Source organism: Halictus rubicundus, unplaced genomic scaffold (genome assembly GCF_050948215.1).
Source record: "Halictus rubicundus isolate RS-2024b unplaced genomic scaffold, iyHalRubi1_principal scaffold0063, whole genome shotgun sequence".
Classification (NCBI taxonomy): Eukaryota; Metazoa; Arthropoda; class Insecta; order Hymenoptera; family Halictidae; genus Halictus; species Halictus rubicundus.
The window spans coordinates 488,481-508,773 of record NW_027488604.1 but is presented as its reverse complement, the minus strand read 5'-3'; the positions used below and the strand labels follow the sequence as shown (position 1 = coordinate 508,773).

The following is a 20,293-nucleotide window of genomic DNA, read 5'->3' as shown; positions in this document are numbered from 1 at the left end:
TATCCTATCGTATCCTGTATCCTATCCCATCATCTGCTCTATATTATACTCTATCCTATCATATCCTCTATCCTATCATATCCTCTATCCTATCCTATCCTCTATCCTATCATATCCTCTATCCTATCCTATCCTTTATCCTATCCTATCCTCTATCGTATCCTGTCCTCTATCCTATCCAATCCTTTATCCTATCCTCTATCCTATCCTATCCTCTATCCTTTCCTATCCTCTATCCTAACCTCTATAATATCGTATCCTCTATCCTATCCTATCCTCTATCCTATAATATCATCTATCCTATGCTATTCTCTACCCTACCCCATCCTCTGCCCTATCCTATACTCTATCCTATCATATCCTCTATCCTATCCTATCCTCTATCCTCTCATATCCTCTATCATATAATATCCTCTATTCTATCCAATCCTCTATCCTATCCTCTATCCTATCCTCTATTCTATGCTATCCTCAATCGAATCCTATCCTATCCTCTATCCTATAATATCATCTATCTGATCCTATCCTCTATCCTATCCAATCCTTTATCCTATCCTGTATCCTATCCTATCCTCTATCCTATCCTCTATCCTATCCTATCCTTAATCCTATCCTATCCTCCATGCTATGCTATCCTCTATCCTATCCTCTATCCTATCGTATCCTGTATCCTATCCCATCATCTGCCCTATATTATACTCTATCCTGTCATATCCTCTATCCTATCCTCTATCCTATCCTATCGTCAATCCTATCCTATCCTCTATCCTATCCTCTATCCTATCGTATCCTCTATCCTATCCCATGCTCTGCCCTATCCAATACTCTATCCTATCATATCCTCTATCCTATCCTATCCACTATCCTATAATATCCTCTATTTTATCCTATCCTCTACCCTATCCTATCCCCTATGATATCGTTTCCTCTATCCTATACTATCCTCTATCCCATAATATCATCTATCCTATGCTAACCTCTACCCTATCATATCCTCTGCCCTACCCTATCCTGCATCCTATCCTCTATCCTATCCTATCCTCAATCCTATCCTATCCTCAATCCTATCCTACCCACTACCTTATAATATAAACTATCCTATGCTATCTTCTACCCTATCCTACCCTATATCCTATCCTATCCTCTATCCTATCCTCTATCCTATCCTCTATAATATCGTATCCTCTATCCTATCCTATCCTCTATCCTGTCCTATCCTCTATTCTATCCTCTATAATATCGTATCCTCTATCCTATCCTATCCTCTATCCTATAATATCATCTATCCTATGCTAATGTCTATCCTATCTCATCCTCTGCCCTATCCTATACTCTATCCTATCATAACCTCTATCCTATCCTATCCACTATCCTAGAATATCCTCTATCCTATCCAATCCTCTATCCTATCCTCTATCCTAGCCTCTATTCTTATGCCATCCTCTTTCCTATCCTATTCTCTATCCTATCCTATCCACTATCTTATAATATCATCTATCCTATGCTATCCTCTACCCTATCCTACCCTATATCCTATCCTATCCTCTATCCTATCCTCTATCCTATCCTATCCTCAATCCTATCCTATCTTCCATACTATCCTATCCTTTAACGTATGCTATCGTCTATCCTATACTATCCTCTATCCTATCCTCTATCGTATCCTCTATCCTATCCTATCCTTAATCCTATCCTATCCTCCATGCTATCCTATCCTCTATCCTATCCTCTATCCTATCGTATCCTGTATCCTGTCCCATCATCTGCCCTACATTATACTCTATCCTATCATATCCTCTATCCTCTCCTATCCTCTATTATATAATATCCTCTATTCTATCCAATCCTCTATCCTATCCTATCCTCTATCCTATCCTATTCTCTATCCTATCCTATCCTTCTATCCTACCCTATCCTCTATCGTATCCTGTCCTCTATCCTATCCAATCCTTTATCCTATCCTCTATCCTATCCTATCCTCTATCCTTTCCTATCCTCTATCCTTTCCTATCCTCTATCCTATCCTATCCTCTATCCTATCCTCTATCGTATCCTCTATCCTATCCTATCCTTAATCCTATCCTATCCTCCATTCTATGCTATCCTCTATCCTATCCTCTATCCTATCGTATCCTGTATCCTATCCCATCATCGGCCCTATATTATACTCTATCCTATCCTATCCTCTATCCTATCCTCTATCCTATCCTATCCTTAATCCTATCCTATCCTCCATGCTATCCTATCCTCTATCGTATCCTCTATCCTATCGTATCCTGTATCCTATCCCATCATCTGCCCTATATTATACTCTATCCTATCATATCCGGTATCCTATCCTATCCTCTATCCTATCCTATCCTCTATCCTATCCTATCCTCTATCCTATCCTATCCTCTTTCCTATCCTATTCTCTATCCTATCCTATCCTCTACATTATCATATCCTCTATCCTCTATCCTATCCGATCCTCTATCCTATCCTATTCACTATCCTATCCTATCCTCTACATTATCATATCCTCTATCCTCTATCCTATCCTATCCTCTATAATATCGTATCCTCTATCCTATCCTATCCTCTATCCTATCCTATCCTCTATCCTGTCCTATCCTCTATCCTAACCTCTATAATATCGTATCCTCTATCCTATCCTATCCTCTATCCTATAATATCATCTATCCTATGCTATTCTCTACCCTACCCCATCCTCTGCCCTATCCTATACTCTATCCTATCATATCCTCTATCCTATCCTATCCTCTATCCTCTCATATCCTCTATCATATAATATCCTCTATTCTATCCAATCCTCTATCCTATCCTCTATCCTATCCTCTATCCTATGCTATCCTCAATCGAATCCTATCCTATCCTCTATCCTATAATATCATCTATCTGATCCTATCCTCTATCCTATCCAATCCTTTATCCTATCCTCTATCCTATCCTATCCTCTATCCTTTCCTATCCTCTATCCTATGCTATCCTCTATCCTATCCTATCCTCTATCCTATCCTCTATCCTATCCTATCCTTAATCCTATCCTATGCTCCATGGTATCGTATCCTCTATCCTATTCTCTATCCTATCGTATCCTGTATCCTATCCCATCATCTGCCCTATATTATACTCTATCCTATTATATCCGCTATCCTATCCTATCCTCTATCCTATCCTCTATCCTATCCTATCCTCTATCCTATCCTATCCTCTATAATATCGTATCCTCTATCCTATCCTATACTGTATAATATCGTATCCTCTATCCTATCCTTTTCTCTATCCTATCCTATCCTCTATCCTATCCTATCCTCTTTCCTATCCTATTCTCTATCCTATCCTATCCTCTACATTATCATATCCTCTATCCTCTATCCTATCCTGTCCTCTATCCAATCCTATCCTCTATCGTATCCTATCCTCTATAATATCGTATCCTCTATTATATCCTATCCTCTATCCTATCCTATCGTTAATCCTATCCTATCTTCTATGCTATCCTATCCTCTATCCTATCCTCTATCCTATCCTATCCTCTATCCTATCCTATCCTCTATCCTGTCCTATCCTCTATCCTATCCTCTATCCTATCGTATCCTGTATCCTATCCCATCATCTGCCCTATATTATACTCTATCCTATCATATCCTCTATCCTATCCTATCCTCTATAATATCGTATCCTCTATTATATCCTATCCTCTATCCTATCCTATCCTCAATGCTATCCTATCCTTAATCCTATCCTATCCTCTATCCTATCCTATCCTTAATCCTATCCTATCCTACGTGCTATCCTATCCTGTATCCTATCCTCTATCCTATCGTATCCTGTATCCTATCCCATCATCTGCCCTACATTATACTCTATCCTATCATATCATCTATCCTATCCTATCCTCTATCCTATCCTATCCTCTATCCTATCCTCTATCCTATCCTCTATCCTATCCTATCGTCAATCCTATCCTATCCTCCATGCTATCCTATCCTCTATCCTATCCTCTATCCTATCCTATCCTTAATCCTATCCTATCCTCCATGCTATCCTATCCTCTATCCTATCGTATCCTGTATCCTATCCCATCATCTGCTCTATATTATACTCTATCCTATCATATCCTCTATCATATCATATCCTCTATCCTATCCTATCCTCTATCCTATCATATCCTCTATCCTATCCTATCCTTTATCCTATCCTATCCTCTATCGTATCCTGTCCTCTATCCTATCCAATCCTTTATACTATCCTCTATCCTATCCTATCCTCTATCCTTTCCTATCCTCTATCCTAACCTCTATAATATCGTATCCTCTATCCTATCCTATCCTCTATCCTATAATATCATCTATCCTATGCTATTCTCTACCCTACCCCATCCTCTGCCCTATCCTATACTCTATCCTATCATATCCTCTATCCTATCCTATCCTCTATCCTCTCATATCCTCTATCATATAATATCCTCTATTCTATCCAATCCTCTATCCTATCCTCTATCCTATACTCTATCCTATGCTATCCTCAATCGAATCCTATCCTATCCTCTATCCTATAATATCATCTATCTGATCCTATCCTCTATCCTATCCAATCCTTTATCCTATCCTCTATCCTATCCTATCCTCTATCCTTTCCTATCCTCTATCCTATGCTATCCTCTATCCTATCCTATCCTCTATCCTATCCTCTATCCTATCCTATCCTTAATCCTATCCTATGCTCCATGGTATCGTATCCTCTATCCTATTCTCTATCCTATCGTATCCTGTATCCTATCCCATCATCTGCCCTATATTATACTCTATCCTATTATATCCGCTATCCTATCCTATCCTCTATCCTATCCTATCCTCTATCCTATCCGATCCTGTATCCTATCCTATTCTCTATCCTATCCTATCCTCTACATTATCATATCCTCTATCCTCTATCCTATCCTATCCTCTATAATATCGTATCCTCTATCCTATCCTATACTGTATAATATCGTATCCTCTATCCTATCCTTTTCTCTATCCTATCCTATCCTCTATCCTATCCTATCCTCTTTCCTATCCTATTCTCTATCCTATCCTATCCTCTACATTATCATATCCTCTATCCTCTATCCTATCCTATCCTCTATCCAATCCTATCCTCTATCGTATCCTATCCTCTATAATATCGTATCCTCTATTATATCCTATCCTCTATCCTATCCTATCGTCAATCCTATCCTATCTTCTATGCTATCCTATCCTCTATCCTATCCTCTATCCTATCCTATCCTCTATCCTATCCTATCCTCTATCCTGTCCTATCCTCTATCCTATCGTATCCTGTATCCTATCCCATCATCTGCCCTATATTATACTCTATCCTATCATATCCGCTATCCTATCCTATCCTCTATCCTATCCTATCCTCTATCCTATCCTATCCTCTATCCTATCCTATCCTCTTTCCTATCCTATTCTCTATCCTATCCTAACCTCTACATTATCATATCCTCTATCCTCTATCCTATACTATCCTCTATCCAATCCTATCCTCTATCCTATCCTATCCTCTATCCTATCCTCTATCCTATCCTCTATCATATCCTATCGTCAATCCTATCCTATCCTTAATCCTATCCTATCCTCCATGCTATCCTATCCTCTATCCTATCGTATCCTGTATCCTATCCCATCATCTGCTCTATATTATACTCTATCCTATCATATCCTCTATCCTATCATATCCTCTATCTTATCCTATCCTCTATCCTATCATATCCTCTATCCTATCCTATCCTTTATCCTATCCTATCCTCTATCGTATCCTGTCCTCTATCCTATCCAATCCTTTATCCTATCCTCTATCCTATCCTATCCTCTATCCTTTCCTATCCTCTATCCTATGCTATCCTCTATCCTATCCTATCCTCTATCCTCTCATATCCTCTATCATATAATATCCTATATTCTATCCAATCCTCTATCCTATCCTCTATCCTATCCTCTATCCTATGCTATCCTCAATCGAATCCTATCCTATCCTCTATCCTATAATATCATCTATCTGATCCTATCCTCTATCCTATCCAATCCTTTATCCTATCCACTATCCTATCCTATCCTCTATCCTTTCCTATCCTCTATCCTATGCTATCCTCTATCCTTTCATATCCTCTATCCTATCCTCTATCCTATCCTATCCTTAATCCTATCCTATCCTCCATGGTATCATATCCTCTATCCTATTCTCTACACTATTGTATCCTGTATCCTATCCCATCATCTGCCCTATATTATACTCTATCCTATTATATCCGCTAACCTATCCTATCCTCTATCCTATCCTATCCTCTATCCTGTCCTATCCTCTATCCTATCCTCTATAATATCGTATCCTCTATCCTATCCTATCCTCTATCCTATAATATCATCTATCCTATGCTATTCTCTATCCTATCCCATCCTCTTCCCTATCCTATACTCTATCCTATCATATCCTCTATCCTATCCTATCCACTATCCTATAATACCCTCTATTCTATCCTTTCCTCTATCCTATCCTATCCTCTATCCTGTCCTCTATAATATCGTATCCTCTATCCTATCCTATCCTCTATCCTATCCTCTATAATATCGTATCCTCTATCCTTTCCTATCCTCTATCCTTTCCTATCCTCTATCCTATACTATCCTCTATCCTATCCTCTATAATATCGTATCCTCTATCCTATCATATCCTCTATCCTATCATATCCTCTATCCTATCCTATCCTTAATCCTATCCTATCCTCCATGGTATCCTATCCTCTATCCTATCCTCTATCCTATCGTATCCTGTATCCTATCCCATCATCTGCCCTACATTATACTCTATCCTATCATATCCTCTATCCTATCCTATCCTCTATCCTATCCTATCCTCTATCCTATCCTCTATCCTATCCTCTATCCTATCCTATCGTCAATCCTATCCTATCCTCCATGCTATCCTATCCTCTATCCTATCCTCTATCCTATCCTATCCTTAATCCTATCCTATCCTCCATGCTATCCTATCCTCTATCCTATCGTATCCTGTATCCTATCCCATCATCTGCTCTATATTATACTCTATCCTATCATATCCTCTATCCTATCATATCCTCTATCTTATCCTATCCTCTATCCTATCATATCCTCTATCCTATCCTATTCTTTATCCTATCCTATCCTCTATCGTATCCTGTCCTCTATCCTATCCAATCCTTTATCCTATCCTCTATACTATCCTATCCTCTATCAATTCCTATCCTCTATCCTATGCTATCCTCTATCCTATCCTATCCTCTATCCTGTCCTCTATCCTATCCTCTATCCTATCCTATCCTTAATCCTATCGTATCCTCCATGGTATCCTATCCTCTATCATATCCTCTATCCTATCGTATCCTGTATCCTATCCCATCATCTGCCCTATATTATACTCTATCCTATTATATCCGCTATCCTATCCTATCCTCTATCCTATCCTATTCTCTATCCTATCCGATCCTCTATCCTATCCTATTCTCTATCCTATCCTATCCTCTACATTATCATATCCTCTATCCTCTATCCTATCCTATCCTCTATAATATCGTATCCTCTATCCTATCCTATCCTCTATCCTATCCTATCCTCTATCCTGTCCTATCCTCTATCCTAACCTCTATAATATCGTATCCTCTATCCTATCCTATCCTCTATCCTATAATATCATCTATCCTATGCTATTCTCTACCCTATCCCATCCTCTGCCCTATCCTATACTCTATCCTATCATATCCTCTATCCTATCCTATCCTCTATCCTCCCATATCCTCTATCATATAATATCCTATATTCTATCCAATCCTCTATCCTATCCTCTATCCTATCCTCTATCCTATGCTATCCTCAATCGAATCCTATCCTATCCTCTATCCTATAATATCATCTATCTGATCCTATCCTCTATCCTATGTAACAGACCTGGCTGCGCCAGGCCTGTTCCGAGCCGAACACGGCCGACGGATGCCGAGATCCGCCGGCACCCGCGAGCGCCCCTGCGATCCCCGCACCCCCAAACCGATCTTGGCGGGAACCGGAACCCGCCATGACGAAATACCGCCGCGCCGGATACCGGACGACGCCGGAAAACCCGTCCGCGAACCGCGCCGCACCGCACCCCTCGCCTAGAAGACGAGAGAGACGAGCCGGAAAACGGCCTCTTTGGCTTTCCGCCACGCGTGAGTACGGACGTAAGCGACGACGAGTACGAACCGAAACGAACGCGAACCGCCGAGACCCTGCCGAAGACCGCTCCGCCGCGACACCGAAGCCGCCGGAGAATAACACGCGTAGTCCGCGTACCGGGAAAACCGATCCTCGGTTACGAGAGTGTGCCGACGTGTGTCCGCCGACCACCGCACCGGCCACGCCGCAGCGTACCGGACATCCCGAAGCGCCGACCTGACCGCCGAGCGATCGAGACCGGACTCAGAGTGAGTACCTTACTTTCCCATTAACCCGGTACCTCCGCTCCCGCCCACACACCCACGGAGAGCGAACCACCCGCAGCCGGCCCCTCGCCGGCCGCCCTGGGGCACGGGCTCTCCGCCCGCCGAAGCTACCCTGGTCCGGATACGCCGCCGCGTACGGCCTCGACCTCGCCGTAACCTGAGGCACGAACCGCGACCGCCGACCGCCGAAACGCGAAGCCGGGACAGTGACGAACGTTCGACATACTCGCGTCGTTAATCACCCGTGCCCGACCGTCCGCGACCCCGCCGTAACCCTCGCGTTATCCTGCGAGAACCCTGGCACGGCGAGCCAAATCCGGCCGCGAGGAAATACGTTGTGACGAGATCCGCCGGGAAACGGACTCGTTACACCTATCCAATCCTTTATCCTATCCACTATCCTATCCAATCCTCTATCCTTTCCTATCCTCTATCCTATGCTATCCTCTATCCTATCCTATCCTCTATCCTATCCTCTATCCTATCCTATCCTTAATCCTAGCCTATCCTCCATGGTATCGTATCCTCTATCCTATTCTCTATCCTATTGTATCCTGTATCCTATCCCATCATCTGCCCTATATTATACTCTATCCTATTATATCCGCTAACCTATCCTATCCTCTATCCTATCCTATCCTCTATCCTGTCCTATCCTCTATCCTATCCTCTATAATATCGTATCCTCTATCCTATCCTATCCTCTATCCTATAATATCATCTATCCTATGCTATTCTCTATCCTAACCCATCCTCTTCCCTATCCTATACTCTATCCTATCATATCCTCTATCCTATCCTGTCCACTATCCTATAATACCCTCTATTCTATCCTTTCCTCTATCCTATCATATCCTCTATCCTGTCCTCTATAATATCGTATCCTCTATCCTATCCTATCCTCTATCCTATCCTCTATAATATCGTATCCTCTATCCTTTCCTATCCTCTATCCTTTCCTATCCTCTATCCTATACTATCCTCTATCCTATCCTCTATAATATCGTATCCTCTATCCTATCATATCCTCTATCCTATCATATCCTCTATCCTATCCTATCCTCTATCCTATCATATCGTCTATCCTATCCTATCCTTTATCCTATCCTATCCTCTATCGTATCCTGTCCTCTATCCTATCCAATCCTTTATCCTATCCTCTATCCTATCCTATCCTCTATCCTTTCCTATCCTCAATCCTATCCTATCCTCTCCTCTATCCTATCCTATCCTCAATCCTATCCTATCCTCTCCTCTATCCTATCCTATCCTCTTTCCTATCCTATTCTCTATCCTATCCTATCCTCTATCCTATCCTATCCTCTATCCTATCCTCTATCCTATCCAATCCGCTATCCTATCCTATATCCTATCCTATCCTCTATCCTATATTATCCTCTAGCCTATCCTATCCTCTATCCTATCCTATCCTCTATCGTATCCTATCCTGTATCCGATCCAATCCCCTATCCTATCCTCTAACCTATCCTATCCGATCCTCCATCCTATCCTATTCTCTATAATATCGTATCCTCTATCATATCCTATACTCTATCCGATCCAATCCCCTATCCTATCCTCTATAATATCGTATCCTCTATCATATTCTATCCTCTATACAATATTAACATCTATCCTATCCTATTCACTATCCTATCGTATCCTCTTTCCTATCCTATCATCTATCCTATCCTATCCTCTATTATATCCTGTCCTCTATCCTATCCTATCCTCTGTCGTCTGCTCTATCCTATCCTATCCACTATACTATCCTATCCTAAATCCTATCCTACCCTCAATCCTATCCACTCCTTTATACTATAAAATCCTCTATCGTGTCCTCTATCCTATCCAATCCCCTATCCTATCCTCTATCGTATCCTCTATCCTATCCAATCCCCTATCCTATCCTCTATCCGATCCTATCCTCTATCCTATCCAATCCCCTATCCTATCCTCTATCCGACTCTATCCTCTATCCTATCCTATCCCCTCTAATATCGTATCCTCTATCTTATCCTATCCTATATCCTATCCTATCCTCTATCCTATCCTATCCTCTATCCTATCCTATCCTCTATCCTATCCTATCCTCTATCCTATCCTATCCTCTATCCTATCCTCTATCCTATCCTCTATCCTATCCTCTATCCTATCCTATCCTCTATCCTATCCTATCCTCTATCCTATCCTATCCTCTATCCTATCCTATCCTCTATCCTATCCTATCCTCTATCCTATCCTATCCTCTATCCTATCCTATCCTCTATCCTATCCTATCCTCTATCCTATCCTATCCTCTATCCTATCCTATCCTCTATCCTATCCTATCCTCTATCCTCTATCCTATCCTATCCTCTATCCTATCCTATCCTCTATCCTATCCTATCCTCTATCCTATCCTATCCTCTATCCTATCCTATCCTCTATCCTATCCTATCCTCTATCCTATCCTATCCTCTATCCTATCCTATCCTCTATCCTATCCTATCCTCTATCCTATCCTATCCTCTATCCTATCCTATCCTCTATCCTATCCTATCCTCTATCCTCTATCCTATCCTATCCTCTATCCTATCCTATCCTCTATCCTATCCTATCCTCTATCCTATCCTATCCTCTATCCAATCCTATCCTCTATCGTCTCCTGTCCCCTATACTATCCAATCCCCTATCCTATCCTATATCGTCTCCTATCCTCTATCCTATCCTCTAGCCTATCCAATCCTCTATCCTATCCGATCCTCTAACCTATCCTATCCTCTATCCGATCCAATCCCCTATCCTATCCTCTATAATATCGTATCCTCCATCATATTGTACCCTCTATCCAATAATACCATCTATCCTATCCTATTCACTATCTTATCCTATTCTCTATCCTATCCTATCCTCTATCCTATCCTATTCTCTAACCTATCCTATCCTCTATCCTATCCTATCCTCTATCCTATCCCATCCTCTATCCTATCCCATCCTCTATCCTATCCTATCCTATATCCTATAATATCCTCAATCCTATCCTATCCTCTATCCTATCCTATCCTCTATCCTATTCTATCCTCTATCCTATCGTATTCTCTATCCTATCCCATCCTCTATCCTATCCTGCCATCTATCCTATCCTATCCTGTATCCTATAATATCCTCTATCCTATCCTATCCTCCACCCTATCCAATCCCCTATCTTATCCTCTATCCTATCCTATTCTCTATCCTGTCCCATCCTCTATCCTATCATACCCTCTATCCTATAATATCCTCTATCCTATCCTATCCTCTATCCTATCCTATCGTCTATCCTATTATATCCTCTATCCTATCCAATCCTCTATCCTATCCTCTATCCTATCCTCTATCCTATCCTATCCTCAATCCTATCCTATCCCGTATCCTATCCTATCCTCTATCCTATCCTATCCTCTATCCTATTCTCTATCCTATCCTATACTGTATGTTGAGGCGTGACCCTCAACGGTAATCCCTCGCAGGCCTACGGCAACCGTGCGAACAAAGACGGACCCTTGCCATAACTCGGCGGCTTCTGGGGCCCACGCGAGCCGACCCGCGTACCCTTCGAAAATTGTCGCATCCTCGGATGTTAGAGGAATATGGCCTTTTACAGCTTGGGGCCCTCTAATAACGTTTACGACGTGTCCGAGGCCCCAGTCCCGCGTTCGAACGACGGTATGGTCAGCAAGGCCAACGCGACAATACATGCAAGCCGAAACAGATGCGGGCCAATTGGGCCTGCTCTCGCGTAGTCTCGAAGTCCCGTTAACTACGAATTCGAATTTCCCACCGGGGCTTGGAGAGGGGGGTCTCACCTCCACGACAAGAGGCGGTCCCAAAAAATATCTCTCCAAGTCCCATCAGCCAATGGCACGAGACTTTTGCATCCCCCGCAAGTTTTCCCCGTCAACGGGGGTGGAATGAGTGGACTTCGAGGCAGCGCACAAACTGACCAGGCAGAACCATCTCAACCGTGAAAACGCGAACAACCATATTTCGACCACGATATTCTCAAGAGCTTTTTTAATCACTGTCTAGTTAGTTGTTAATTTCTGTGTTGCTCTCTATTAATAAATTACATTTTACCGAACAACGGCATCTAATTATTTCGACGAGGTCAACTTTCGTTTAAGTTCGAAATTGACCAGTTGAGCATCGACCAACCCGTGACGATCTCAACATAAAATTTGGTCCTTCGAGCCGGATACCAGTGACATTGGGACAAGCATCATCCTCTGATTCACTGTGCCAATCATCGGAGAGCAACAACAATCAACTATAGTGACAATCTACCGTCGGATCGAAGCGGCAAGGCCTATCTAAGGATCATCGACTCGGGAAATCTACGATCTGCCTGGAACCAATCCATCGCAGAGATTTCCACATCGCAGCCAACAACGTGGAGAATCATCGAGGGCGTCCACGGATTCCAACCGTAAGGACGTCAAGCGTCGAAGCGTCGTCATCAAGGAGTCTACAGCTGTACGGAACAAGTACACCGCAGGGAACTCCAACATCGAGACGACGTCATCATCGTAATTGTGAGTCAAAGCATAAATCATACTCGCCAATTTCGTAATTTCGTCGTAGTTCACGTAGTCGTACAATAAAGTCTGTTACGATGGCTTCTCAAGACAAGGCGCAACCCAGCGAACGCGATCTGATTCGAAAACGCGCTACTATAAAAACCAAATTAACATTGTTCAAAGGTTTTATTTCGCCGCTTACATCTTCGGAACAAATCCCTATCGCGAATATAAAAATACGCATAGCGCAAATCGAACGCGAATTTCAAAAATTTCAATTAATCCAAGAAGCGTTAGAATTAAGTGCGGAGGATAATCAGTTTGAATCACGGCTCAACGAAAGAGCCGAATTCGAAGCGCAATATTTCGAAACATTAGCTATGGCAAGGCAACTCGAGGGCGAACATGATAGGGCACAAGCTCAGGCAGACCGTCTTGCGATAAATGCACAATTGTCTCATTCTCAACAATTCTCGGGTTTGGGCGCCGGAAATTCGAACGCAGACTCTCCGTTAACGGTTCATTCGGAAACTCACACGCAGGTTAAATTACCGACCATGCAATTGCCGGAATTCAGTGGTTCTTGTGACGGATGGCCAAGTTTTTCGGACGCATTCAGGGCAGCAGTTCACGACGATGTCAAGTTGCGCGGCGTGCAGAAATTAGTTTATCTAAAATCATGCGTAAAGGGGCAAGCCGCCGGACTCATCGAATCATTAGAAACTACCGAGGCGAATTACTCGGTAGCTTGGGATATTCTCGAAAAAACGTATAACGATCCAAGGATTATTATTAACAATAGGATTCAGGCATTTTTCGAACTACAAGCATGTACGCGAAACGTGAATAAGTCGTTGACGGACTTAACGCATTTAGTAACCAAGCATTACAACGCATTGAAGGCTCTCAAAAAACCTTTTCTTGAATCGTTCCCGATTTACGCAATCACAAGCAAACTAGACGATCAAACGCGATTAAAATGGAGAGAACATACTCAGGATACCGAAATCCCGAGCATGGACGATCTTTTGCAATTTTTACATAGTCGTTGCAAAATATTAGAACCGGCAAAGAACGAGCCAATTAAGGCAACCAGTCAATCTTTTACGAACCCGAACATTCGAATCCGGAAACTATCTAATTCGAACGTGCACGCCTTAACACTTTCCGTGCAAAAGGGGCGCTGCGCATTGTGCAAGGGCAATCACTACATCCAATATTGCCAGAAATTCCTAAGCACAACCGTCGAAAGACGCATCGAAATCGTGCAGAAGGCAGGCTTGTGCATAAACTGTCTCCGACCGAATCGCGATGTTACAAAGTGCACCTTTGGCACATGTAAACAATGCAACGAAAAACATAATACATTGCTGCACAAGGAGCCATCGGCTAGACTTGCAACGGTCGTATCATTAAAATCGATCTTAGGCATCGAAACGTTTATTTCCACCGCGGTTGTGTATATTCCGGACAAGGCAGGTCGTCTTATTTCATGTAGAGTCATCCTAGATTCAGCATCGCAGTCAAATCTCATGACTGAACGCTTCGCAAAAAGGTTAGGCCTTTCGTTAAAGGGAACTAACATTCCAATTATAGGGGTCAACAAGGGTGTATCCAACACCATGCACTATTCGCGTGCCACTATTCAATCGCGAATTAACAAATTCACCGCAGACGCCACATTTTTCATTCTCCCCAGCATCACCGCTACGTTACCATCTAAACAAATTTCAAAGACGCAACTTCAGATTCCGTCTAATTTGCCACTGGCAGATCCTAATTTCAACGTTCCCTCCGAGATAGATGCTTTGCTCGGCGTAGATTTGTTCTACGAAGTTCAGTGCGTTGGGAAAATAAATCTTGCGAATAGTTCGCTAATCCTAAGCAAAACTAAATTTGGTTGGGTTTTAGCAGGGACGGTACCGGGCGAAAATTCTAATCAGGCAACTCATTGCCATGTAACCCGTATTTCTTTGAATGATAACATATCAAGGTTTTGGGAATTGGAAGAAATACCGCAAAGGCCTGTTCTATCAATTGACGAGCGCACATGTGAGAAACATTACGTGGAACATATCACGCGCGACTCCGTGACCGGGAAATACACTGTAAAACTCCCATTCAAATCTTTCCCACCGAATTTAGGAGATTCATATAAGGCCGCGCTTCGCAGATTTCACGCGCTAGAAACAAAACTTGCAAGGGAACCCGCACTAAGGGAAGAATATGTCAATTTTTTAAGGGAATATCAAAAATTAGGTCATATGACGAAACTCGAATCCGCTAGTACGACTGAAGGATACTATCTACCACACCACGCAATAGTCAAGACAGACAGTCTGACTACTAAGGTACGCGTAGTATTTGATGCATCAGCGAAAACTACATCAGGTCAATCACTAAACGACAATATTTTGACAGGCCCTACCATTCAAGAAGAGCTTTACGCACTCTTAATTAAATTTCGAACCTACACATACGTTATAACGGCTGACATAGAAAAGATGTATCGGCAGATCGAAGTCAGTTCCGATCACCGGATATACCAAAAGATTTTATGGCGCGAAACTCCAGACAATCCCATAGAGACGTACGCGCTAAATACCGTGACGTACGGTACATCTGCAGCCCCCTTTTTGGCAATTCGCACGTTATTCCAACTAGCCGCCGACGAAGGCGAAAATTTTCCACGAGCCGCACGAGTATTACGCGAGGACTTTTATGTCGACGACATGCTAACCGGCGCGGATACTTTCGAAGAGGCGGTCGCCACTATAAACGAAATTCAATTGCTCTGCGCAAAGGGGGGGTTTAAACTTCGTAAGTGGGCGACAAATAAAGAAGGATTAATTCACGCGTTAACCGACAAGGCAGAATCTGTACATCTTAAATTAGATTTAGACACAACCATCAAGACACTCGGAGTTTATTGGAATGCGCGTACAGATGCAATTTCATATATGGTCAAGGAGTCCGCATTAACAAATAAGGTCACTAAGCGTACTATCCTTTCTAAAATCGCGACATTATTCGATCCTCTCGGACTCTTGGGACCGGTTATTGTGCGCGCAAAATTAATCATGCAAACCTTGTGGAAACTACAACTTGATTGGGATGAATCTTTACCAACGGATCTTCATACCGAGTGGGTTACCTTTTGGGAAGAATTACATGAACTCCAAAATCTTCAAATACGTAGGCATGTTATGCAAGCGGATTGCACCGAGATTCAACTCCACGGGTTTTGTGACGCGAGTGAGCGCGCCTACGGCGCTTGTCTGTACCTGCGGTCCAGCAATAAACATGGGTTAATAATTACGCAATTAATAGCTTCCAAATCAAGAGTAGCTCCGTTAAAAACCGTAACCCTTCCGAGATTAGAATTATGTGCCGCGCAACTCCTCGCACATTTATTCGCCTCCACGAAACAAGCGTTACGACATGTCAATCTTAACAAAGTGTTCTTCTGGTCAGATTCCACCGTAGCTTTGCACTGGATCAAATCAGCCCCTCACACATTAAAAACCTTCATATCTCATCGCGTAACGGAGATTCAGGAAATAACGGATATTAGTCACTGGCGTCACATTGCTTCCGCCGAAAATCCGGCAGATTTCATATCTCGCGGCATGCGCTCAGTCGATTTCATTCATTGCAATCTCTGGCATCGCGGGCCATCCTGGTTAGCTCTTGAAGAAGAGCAATGGCCTATTTCTCCGCTTCAACCAATCGACGTACCAGAGTTGCGTCCAATCACAACACTAACAACTCAACTACCTGAACCCGATTTTTTAATCAGGTTCTCTTCGTTTCAGCGGCTTAAACGCGTGGTCGCGTACATGCTTCGATTCGTCCAAAACAGTTTGAAAAAGAGTCCATCATCTGGACCTTTGTCAACACGGGAATTAAATAATGCAGAACTGCGAATCGTGACACTTGTTCAACAACAAGCATACAAATCCGAACTTCGCGAAATTAAGGCATCAAGTCGAATTTCTAATTTGTCATCGTTAACTCCGATTCTAGACGACGATGGCATCTTGCGAGTGGGCGGTCGTTTGAAAAACGCGGCTCTACCCTTCCGAGAAAAACATCCAATACTATTACCTAAATCTCATTTAGTAACTAGGTTAATTATTCACGAAGCACATCTGAAAAATCTGCACGCCGGTGTACAAGCCACATTAAATGCAATCCGCCAATACTATTGGATTCCACAAGTAAAGGGAGTAATACGAAAAATAATACATAACTGTATTATTTGTCGTCGGGCTAAGCCGGTGTCAATAAATTATCCGATGGGAAATTTACCGGCAAGTAGAGTCACATATTCACGACCGTTTTTACGATGCGGAATTGATTTTTGCGGACCATTCCTTATTAAGGAGAAAATTCATCGAAACCCCGGAAAAATCAAGATCTACCTAGCCGTCTTTACATGCTTCGTCACTCGAGCCGTACACTTAGAAATTGTATCTGATTTAACGACAGAAGCGTTTTTAGCGGCATTGCGTCGATTCTTTTCGAGACGAGGAAGGGCTAGCGACATTTATTCCGACAATGCGACTAATTTCGTCGGCGCTAATAAGGAAATACGAGAACTGTACAGCTTCTTGAGCGACAAAACAAATAATCAGGCAATCGTTGAATCGCTCGCGAATCAGTCAATAACGTGGCATTTCATACCACCGAAGTCGCCACATTTTGGTGGCATCTGGGAAGCTGCGGTAAAATCCCTAAAGCATCACCTCGTGCGCGTAATGGGGGAGGCACTATTGTCATTCGAAGGCCTCCTGACCTTAACAGCGCAGATTGAAGCGGTCTTAAATTCGCGTCCGCTAACACCTATCTCGAGCGATCCGAACGACCTGACGGCGATAACGCCAGGTCATTTTTTAATTGGCGAGTCCCTGATAAATATGCCTGACCATGATTACGCGCAGGTGCCCGACGGACGACTCTCGTCGTGGCAACATATCCAAAACATTAAAGCACACTTCTGGAAGCGTTGGAAGACTGAATATTTACAGGAGCTGACCGTTCGTAGGAAATGGCATTCTGGCGGGACATTCCATCTGCCGATCGGATCCATGGTCATACTGCAGGAGGACAACACCCCACCGATGAAATGGCCATTGGGTCGAGTTACCGCAATTCATCCTGGCGAAGACGGTATCATTCGCGTGGTCACTGTAAAAACCTCTCGCGGCGAATACAAGCGATCAGTAAAGCGTCTTTCTCCGTTACCAGTCGACATGTAATTATACAAGCACCCCTATATCCTAGCATAGCTTAAACTTAGTACCTAATATTATATTCATCGTATTAGCTTAGCGGTTCTTTTACTTTATCGATAAGTGCATCCAGCCGATGCTTACTTTAGTTACAAATATAAGTAAGTCCGAGTTCTAATCAACATTGAACAGTCCGTTCAAGGGGGGCGATATGTTGAGGCGTGACCCTCAACGGTAATCCCTCGCAGGCCTACGGCAACCGTGCGAACAAAGACGGACCCTTGCCATAACTCGGCGGCTTCTGGGGCCCACGCGAGCCGACCCGCGTACCCTTCGAAAATTGTCGCATCCTCGGATGTTAGAGGAATATGGCCTTTTCCAGCTTGGGGCCCTCTAATAACGTTTACGACGTGTCCGAGGCCCCAGTCCCGCGTTCGAACGACGGTATGGTCAGCAAGGCCAACGCGACAATACATGCAAGCCGAAACAGATGCGGGCCAATTGGGCCTGCTCTCGCGTAGTCTCGAAGTCCCGTTAACTACGAATTCGAATTTCCCACCGGGGCTTGGAGAGGGGGGTCTCACCTCCACGACAAGAGGCGGTCCCAAAAAATATCTCTCCAAGTCCCATCAGCCAATGGCACGAGACTTTTGCATCCCCCGCAAGTTTTCCCCGTCAACGGGGATGGAATGAGTGGACTTCGAGGCAGCGCACAAACTGACCAGGCAGAACCATCTCAACCGTGAAAACGCGAACAACCATATTTCGACCACGATATTCTCAAGAGCTTTTTTAATCACTGCCTAGTTAGTTGTTAATTTCTGTGTTGCTCTCTATTAATAAATTACATTTTACCGAACAACGGCATCTAATTATTTCGACGAGGTCAACTTTCGTTTAAGTTCGAAATTGACCAGTTGAGCATCGACCAACCCGTGACGATCTCAACACTGTATCCTACCCAATCCCCTATCCTATCCTCTATCTTATCCTATCCTCAATCCTATCCTATCCTCTATCCTATCCTATCCTCTATCCTATCCTATATACTATTATATAATATCCTCTTTCCTATCCTCTATCCTATCCTTTATCGTATCCTATCCTCAATCCTACCCTATCCCCTATCCTACCCTATCCTCTAACCTATCCTATCCTCTATCCTATCCTATCCTCTATCCTCTATCCTATCCTATCCTCTATCCGATCCTCTATCCTATCCTATCCTCTATCCTATCCTATCCTCTATCCCATCCTATCCTCTATCCTATCCTATCCTCTATCCTATCCTATCCTCTATCCTATCCTATCCTCTATCCTATCCTATCCTCTATCCTATCCTATCCTCTATCCTATCCTATCCTCTATCCTATCCTATCCTCTATCCTACCCTATCCTCTATCCTATCCTATCCCTTATCCTATCCTCTATCCTATCCTATCCCTTATCCTATCCTCTTTTCCTATCCTCTATCCTATCCTCTATCCTATCATCCATCCTATCCTATCCACTTTCCTATCCTCTCCTCTATCCTATCCTGTCCTCCATCCTGCCATATAGCCCATAATATCGTATCCTCTATCCTATCCTATCCTCTTTGCTATCCTCTATCCTATCCTATCCTCTATCCGATCTTCTATCCTATCCTATCCTCTATCCTATGCTCTATCCTATCCTCTATCCTATCCTATCCTCTATCCGATCCTCTATCCTATCCTATCCTCTATCCTATCCTCTATCCTATCCTCTATCCTATCCTATCCTCTATCCTATCCTCTATCCTATCCTATCCTCTATCCTATCCAATCCCCTATCCTATCCTCTATCGTCTCCCATCCTCTATCCTATCCTCTAGCCTATCCTATTCTCTATCCTATCCTCTATCCTATCCTATCCTCTATCCTATCCTATCCTCTATCCTATCCTATCCTCTATCCTATCCAATCCCCTATCCTATGCTCTATCCGATCCTATACTCTATAATATCGTATCCTCTATCATATTCTATCCTCTAT

General features: G+C 43.0%; 1 protein-coding gene across 1 annotated transcript; it reads left to right on the top strand.

Moving 5' to 3' along the window:
- Positions 1-13,424: 13,424 nt before the first annotated feature.
- On the top strand, positions 13,425-18,305 carry LOC143363583 (uncharacterized). Its single transcript, XM_076804148.1, has 4 exons — positions 13,425-14,382; positions 14,956-15,096; positions 15,466-15,864; positions 17,548-18,305. Exons 1-4 carry the CDS (start codon positions 13,425-13,427, stop codon positions 18,303-18,305), a joined length of 2,256 nt encoding a protein of 751 aa, XP_076660263.1.
- Positions 18,306-20,293: the final 1,988 nt, after the last annotated feature.

Excerpts from the sequence above, each read along its gene's own strand:
- LOC143363583 (XM_076804148.1), top strand. The coding sequence starts at position 13,425 with ATGGCAAGGCAACTCGAGGGCGAACATGATAGGGCACAAGCTCAGGCA. Across the intron at positions 14,383-14,955 it reads AAAGTGCACCTTTGGCACAT|CAGGGACGGTACCGGGCGAA; the intron begins GTAAACAATGCA and ends GTTGGGTTTTAG. Across the intron at positions 15,097-15,465 it reads ATCAATTGACGAGCGCACAT|GCCCTACCATTCAAGAAGAG; the intron begins GTGAGAAACATT and ends ATATTTTGACAG.